Source organism: Charadrius vociferus, unplaced genomic scaffold, assembly GCF_000708025.1.
Source record: "Charadrius vociferus isolate BGI_N301 unplaced genomic scaffold, ASM70802v2 scaffold406, whole genome shotgun sequence".
In the NCBI taxonomy this organism is placed as follows: Eukaryota; Metazoa; Chordata; class Aves; order Charadriiformes; family Charadriidae; genus Charadrius; species Charadrius vociferus.
In genome coordinates, this window is record NW_009648948.1 from 910,354 (window position 1) to 917,877 (window position 7,524).

A 7,524-nucleotide genomic window follows, 5' to 3' on the forward strand; every position below is an offset into this window, starting at 1 on the left:
CGGCTGTGCCGGCACCCACATCCTCGCCGAGTTTGGCCGCTGACCAAAGTGCACCGAGAAGCCACAGGTTGACCACCGCTCCCAAAAATCTCTGCCCGGTCCCCCGAGCAGAAGTGCTTCAGGGCGCAGAGCCAACTTCACAGCAGACGTTGCCCAAAACGGCTTGTTTGGGGCCGAATGTTTTGTTAAGCAGAGCTTAAAAACAATAAAAGTGCCTTGTTACCCAAGGCCAACCTTACCTTTGCAAGCCACGTTGTTCTCCGGCTCGTAACCAGCCTTGCACGTACAGCGGCCGATGGGGACCATCCACTCCCCGTCCCCGTTGCAGTACAGTTTGATGGGCACGTCCACCTCCTCGGCGTTGGGGATGCAGGTGCCCCGGGCAGTCACTAGAGAGGTGCTCTCCGCTCCTGTCATCGTCTCTGGGAAGATGGCGAAGTTCTGCACCACGCTGGGGCACTTCTTGAAGAAGACCCTGACGGACAGCAGAGACATACAAGCCCCGTAGTCCTGGAAAGCCAGGTAAAAGCCATTGCGGGTCAGGGGCCCGAAACTTCTCACTTCTGTGTTCACCTTCATCAACCTGCCCCCAAAGTCCACCTGGGAGAAGCTCTCGTCAGCAGCAATGGTGTCCACTTTGAGGTAGGGTGCCTCCGTCCAGAAGGCGGACTTCTTGGTGGCAATGACGGAGTCTGTCTCGTAGTAGTAGAGGTTGAAGGTCTCTTTGCAGGAGCCGGGGACGTTGGGGAGGCTGCTGCAGTCCCGCACAGTGAAGCGCATCTCGGTGTAGATGCGGTGAGCTCCACGCCGGTTGATGAACGTGGTGAGGAGCCAGTTGTTCTGGTTGGGCTCGAAGACGTTGCACACCTGGTACGTACGGATGGTGTTGAGGTTTTCGTCGTAGCCACTGACTTCTTCCCACTGCAGAAAGGAGAAGGGAGAGGGGCCGTCAGAGGGTGACAGAGGGACCAGCAGCGGCCAGTGAGCCACGGAGGTGCCGCTCACCCTGCACAGGGCTGAAAGGAGGGTCCCAAAGCCCCAGAGGAGACCGGGAACACAGTCGTGCACACAAGACATGATGCACATGCAGAACCACCACCCGGGCCAGCACCAGAAGAAATCCTCACCCTCTTGCCCTCGCGTGCCTGCCCTCTCTCCCCATCGCTCCCAGCTGACGCTAAAACACCCTTTTCCACACCGGCAACTGCCTCAGCTACCCTGAGAGGACATAAAACCGTGAGGAAAGGTGGTCCAGGCGCCCGGAGGCGGGAGGGAAAGCAGCACACGCGGCTGCGGCTTCATTAAAACCCGAGCCAGCACGCGGGCTGGAGAGCGAGCCCGACCCCAGGCTCTCGGCACAATGGGATCGTTTCCCCCGGCAAAGAAAACTAACTAAATAAAACATTACCGCTGCGGAGAGAGAGAGAATATAGATTTGCAATTCGATTTATAGAAGGGCATTAATATAATCCAGGCTACAATTTCAATTAAGGGACAGCAGCAAACTGTGAATAGTCTATGATGGCATTAGAGTCCTACAGACAGATTTACAACCTCATAATCCATTCATTTTAACTAATCCATGTTTACAGTCTCCTCATAACAGCATTATTCATATGGCAATCTTTAAGCAGCACTCTGAATATCATGCATAATTTCCAGGAGCGATGCTATAGCAGCGCTCGGGCGCGTTTGTGCTTACGTGGGGGCACAACGGCGGCCGGGTGACACCAACCTGCCCCGTGGCGGCGTGTCTTCCCAAAGAGCCGATGCACCACAGCCCACCCTGCAACCTTACAGCTTCTACCCTCTTCCATTTTCCATGAAACAACCACGTCCCTCACCTCCTCCCCTCTTGTAAACCACAGCCCTGATGTAAAAAAAAATAATAAAAAAAATAAAAATAAAAAAAGCAGGGTTTTATTTTGTTTTCAAAGCTTGATCCTCTGCACGCTGCCAACAAGCACGGCAGAACGTTTGCTCCCGGGTCCACCTACTCGGCTCCGCTAAGCTTAAGCAAAGATCACAGCTCAAGGCTGCACATTGTTGTTAAGCGCTGTTTACCAGCTCAGCAATAAAACCTCACGCATCCAGCCGAGCGCTCTCCCTTCTCATCCCACGCCGTGGAAACATTGCAAAAACCCCTCTCCACCCCAGACAAGCCGTACGGATTCAACGCCCGTTCATTCCCAGGCATCTTTTCACACGAGAAAGCTGCAAGGTCCTCCCCGACCGAGGGGGTTGGCATTGTTTCCCGTTCCCACCTGGGCTTTGCATTACAGCCCCGGCACCCAATTAAAGCCAGACAACGAGCTCTCTTCCAGCGCTCGCCCACCGGCGTAACGCCGGCCCCGTTGCTCCGCTGCGGGAATCCTCCTCTTCACCCCACCCGCCGGCTCCGGCACCCCGTCCGGCTGCACAGGAGGGGACCTGACCGGATCCGAACGCTTCCTTGGGCATCCTGTGAGTTGAGCGTTCCTGCCACCGGGCACTGAAGAGCAGCAGGTCCCTGGGGCTGACAGTCCTGTGGTGCCAGCGGCTGCTGCCATCGATGCTCTAACAGCAACAAATGCATCATTTTGACAAGATCCCACTAAATAATTCACAGGGAGCTGGGGGATTAAGACAATGTTCTTCTCCAGCTCCGCTGAGATTTCAAGCACGCCCATCGGGAGAGCAGAAGGAGAGCCCGCGTCCCACCGGAGCCAGTCCCCAGGGACCACAGCCCCTGCTGCCCAGCTGGCATCCGTGCCCCGGCATTAATGTCAACAGCCCCCCCGAGCCCCGGGATGCATCTGCAGGATCAGGTGAAGAGTCACCCTCAGAGCATCCTGAGTGGACGCCATGGGAGGATGCCGCCACCCAAAGGGACCCAACGCCTGTAGGGAGTCCATGCTGATGGCAACCCCAGGGAGTCAGGAGAGGTGGCTCATCAAATCCCGTTACCTCCAGCCCCAGGAAAGGCAAGAGGAGCTCAGGAGAAGGAGCTGACACCCCAGCAGCAGCCAGGAGCCCTCTCCCATCCTCCTGTCTCCTCCCTCCTGCCCCAGGGAGCGGGAAGGTCCCAGTTTCACTCTGAGGGTGGTGAGCCCCTGGGGCAGGTTGCCCCGAGAAGCTGGGGCTGCCCCATCCCTGGAGGTGTTCAAGGCCAGGTTGGATGGGGCTTGGAGCAACCTGGGCTGGTGGGAGGTGTCCCTGCCCAGGGCAGGGGGGTGGAACAAGATGGTCTTTAAGGTCCCTTCCAACCCAAACCATTCTATGATTTATTGACGGCTGCTGCTCTTCTCCCTCTCATTTCTTTGCTTCCCTCTCTTCTTTGCTTGTTCCTACAACGCTATGGTTTGCCGCTAAGCCGCAAAGCAAGGCTGCGAGCACACTCGCGTTTTTTGGATGGAGGAAGGCAGGGCAGAGGGGAAGCTTTTTGTTCCTTACCCCGACTTTCAGTAGTTTGGGCTGAAAAAGAAATACCACAACCCTAGAGTGGCTGCTTTTGGGAACTGAAGGTTAAAACCAAGAAAAGACCAACTAAATTTAGGGTCTTCGCCAACTCCAACACAAGCAGAAAGCCCCACGTGTACCTTAGCATCTCCACACCAGGCTCCTTGGATGGGTGACGGTCTGCAAACCCTCCCTGGCACCTGCACTCCGGGCAAGCCTCACCCAAATATTGGCCATTACCACCAGACGGACCAAGCAGCAGCACAAATCTCCTCTCAAATATCTGTTAGGAACTATTAAACGGGATAAACCCTAGAATCTAGTGCTGTAATCGGGCACCTCATGAAGACTACTGCACATCTGGAGAACGAGGAAGACTTATTTTAACTGGTGTCCAACCTACTCCAAAACATGCCTCGGCTGGGACATGACACCCACAGGGGGGTTCACTCCAGGAGTCCCAAATACACCTTAAGATGCTCCATATCCACCCAGCAAAGTGGCTGGAGCTCCTGAAAAAAGCCCAGGCCACGAGCAAGGGCTCTCCAACGCTCACTACGGACCGATCCCACGTCTTTTAAATAAAGGACTTGGTATTTTAAAATACTTTGTGCAAGATGTAATATACGCTCGTGCAAAGGAGAAGACTCACCAATGGCTCTCAGAGGAGCAAGAGACAGAGTGTTAATGCCGGACCCCCACGCAGACGGGCTCGGGGCTCCCTGAGATGATGCGAGGCAGGGCCAGAGATTGGGAGCTGGGATGTGCGCGGAGGGACGCAGGGATGCACGCGGAGGGACGCAGGCTTGGGAGAGCTTTCGCTGTGCGGCTCCGCAGAGGGCGAGACCGCCGTGCCTCACGACACGAGCTCCTCGCCTGCCTCACGCAGGCTTTCAGCGATAGCAGCTGCAGGCAGCTATTTATATCCCATCTCCATCACCTGCACGCAGCCCCCCCCACCCCATCCCCTGCACTTTGCCAGCACTTTATTTGGGTCCAGATTTTTCCCAAAGCAATTCAAGGGCCTGCGATGCGCCTGGGGAGGATTTCGTGCCCGCTGCGTGTGCAGTTCAGCTTTGGCAACAACGTGCAACCTCATTTCTTTCAAAGCCCTGGCCAAACCTGTCACACCTTACCCAAAAACACGGGCTGACATCCTTCCCCCTTTGGTACCACATCCTGGAGGCCGCAGGAACGGATCCCGCTGCCGTACTGGTGCCTGTGTGAGACCGGCCACCCGTCCCACCGCGATGCCCATCCATCAGCTCACATCCCCCTCCCACCACCGCTCCTCTCCCCCCTCCCCATGTCTCACTTTCTCTGCCAGGGGAACGTGAGTCAGGTTATTTTATGCTTCCATTCCTCAAAGGCTCGTATTATGTAAAAAAGATGTTTTAAGTGCCTCAGGGTGTTTTGTTCCTCATTACTTCATAAAAGTGACATTAATAGCCAGGGAAGAGCACTGCCGAGTGCAATTACGGATGATGTTCCAGGTATGAAAGCTGTTTTGAGCCTGCTAATGTTTCTTAATTACAAGCCTTTTGGCACAGGGAGAGGAAAAGCACGAGCTGGGGGATGGAGAGCGGTGATGGGGTCGGACCCTTCACCTGCGAGGAGGGCAGGAGAGAGTGTGGGGATGCTCCATCTTCCCTGAGACCCCGGGATGGCTTCGGGAAGGGATGCTCAGCCCTGGAGCTCGGCACAGCGATGCCCTGGCAGCCTGATGGGGCACGGCTGCTCCCACGGCGACTTCCCCGGCTCCCCACCAGCGTTTTAAGATAAATAGCGTGAACCCCATGAGATCGCATAAGGATCAACTGGTCAAGCGGCACTTACCCCTGAAGGAGGGTTGGCGGTCCAGCCCAGCTCGGCCGTCGCCGTCCGCGTATCCATCAAGGTTTCTGAGGAAACAGAAGAAAAGGAAAGCAAACTAGTTACTCCCGAAGTTTCCGATGATGTTATGAGCACAGAGCCGCAGGAAAACGTTCGGTCGCTTTCACGGAGTGTGCATCTGACCCTGGGAGCTGCTCAGAAACAAAGCAGCAGTTGCCTTAACACATCTAATGAACTAAGGGCAGCTTCACTCCGGAGCAAACAGTGCAGGATGAGACTGTTAGCAAAAAGTCACGGCCTGATCCCAAACCATGCTGCTCTCTCTGACCCTCCCAAGCCTAGAAAAGGAAAATAGCGTTAGCAAGGGGGAAAAAAATAAAAAAATAAAAATTAAGAAGGATGCTGCATTTCATGGAGTCGTTACATGCACGTACAAAACCCTGTCTAAACCCGAGCAGAGAGTTTGCGTTAACGCCCTGGAAGCAGCAAGAGGCTGGGGGAAAGTCTCCCACGGCCGGCAGAGCCCACCCTCTCCCCCAGTGCCTCTGTACGGGCTTTTCGGCGGGTCCCATCCCACCCGCTCGCAGCTACTCGCTTCGCTCCGCGACATTAGACATCCCATTTTATGCACTACATCTGTCTGGTGCCGTGAGTTGTCATCGCACACAGTTATTATTTGTCAGAGCGATTTCAAACACGCGAATAAAAAAATCACATTGTTGGAGCGGCACTCCTCTGCTGGGGGTCTTTTGATGGATGATTTGGTGGGAAATATTTAAAAAGCTGTAATACAGCTGACATTTCCCTACTTTTATTCTTTTTAAAGAAAACAAAAACCCAACAAGAATAATAGCGGGAGCAACAACATATAGAAACAGATGGGGGAAAAATCCTCCAGGTTTTATTTATTTGTTTGCAGCAAGCAGACATGCAGATTAATTTCCTCGATTCCTGCGTCTCGACCAAATGGGAGGAGGAGATGCGTCGCCAGCGGCTGGCGGAGCCGAGCATCCCCCGTGGTCCCGGCTACCCACAGCGGCTTTGCAGCGCCAGGAAAAGGGGTGCAACCAGAGAAATAAAGGTCAGGAAATAAAACCCAGCCCAGGAATACGAACTGCCGCCGGACTGCTGCTTTTAATCTCTCGGCGCCCGCTCCAGCAATCGCAAGAGGGAAACAAGACTCCTATTAATCTTCCCACCCCTCCCTTTGCCGCCTGCTCCGGGATGGGAAGCCGGAGGAGCGTGACCGGGAACTCCCCACCCTGTCACCGGTGATAAACTTTCCCCGCTCCCAAAATCCCTGCCGGAGCTGCCGACCCAGCCTGGGCTCCTGGAGAGGCAGGCAACCCCCCAAAAGATGGAACGAAAAGGCGCTTGGGGACCTCAAAAAGCTTCTGCGCCCCTCATGGGTCCTGGGATGCCGCTGTGGCACTGCCGGGGGGGCTTCAAAGCCCGCAGCCCCCGTGTTTTGCAGGGTGCTTCGCACTGTGCCAACCCCCTCCCGCTCATGGTGCCCTCAGAGAGAAGATATTTCACCCCCCGTACCTGCAAGGAACAGAAAAGCGTGGTGGCCTTCCCACCGCACGTCTCCCTCTGCAGCTTCAGCCCCTTTCTGTTTGGGGGGAAGGCGGCTAAAAACAACACATCCCACCGGCAACTCCTCCCCGGCCCCAAAACGGGGGTGGGGGTCCTGCTCCAGACCTCCAGCGAGTTTCTTCTCCCACTGCCCGTCCGCCTTCCCGCTGCCACCCAGCTCTCCTTCCCTTGCCAACAGCCCCAGGTCTCATTAAGCGGTCATTAATCCTCGCCATGGCCCTTCAAACAAGCGGGAATGTGCCCCTGCATCAATCCATGCGAAGGTGGAAGGGAAAGGCCGCACCAACATCTCCCAGTCCCTCCTCCTGGCGGGGCGACGTGGGGAGGGATGCTCCCGAAGCCCCCCCTAAAACACTCGGTGTTTCTCCCTGCCGCTAAACAGGGTGTCCTTGTGCCACACTGGGGAAACTGAGGCAGCGGAGCTCAGGCTCGACCCGGCTCACCCACCCTCCACAAAAAAAATAAAGACACGCTCAATTAGAGGAAAGACCCTTCTGGTATGGGTTTATTCAGAGAGGTTTTTCACTCCATCATCATCTCCCTGCCTGTTCCGCACACTTACAGCTTCCTTCCCCCGGCAGATTTTGTTGCTGGTTGATTTATATTTTTTTTTTGGTATTTTTTCAAGTGGGGCAATGACAGAGGAATGTTGTTTTG

General features: G+C 55.3%; 1 protein-coding gene across 1 annotated transcript in view; it reads right to left on the reverse strand.

Moving 5' to 3' along the window:
* The window catches only part of EPHB1 (EPH receptor B1), a 45,423-nt gene extending 40,074 nt beyond the window's left edge, over positions 1 to 5,349 (reverse strand). The window contains exons 1-2 of the mRNA XM_009887380.1: positions 5,275 to 5,349; positions 240 to 921 (exon numbers count right to left, since the gene is read on the reverse strand). Of these exons, the coding sequence (XP_009885682.1) occupies positions 240 to 921; positions 5,275 to 5,331 (739 nt within the window). The 5' untranslated portion in view covers positions 5,332 to 5,349. The remainder of the gene's footprint in view (positions 1 to 239; positions 922 to 5,274) is intronic.
* Positions 5,350 to 7,524: the final 2,175 nt, after the last annotated feature.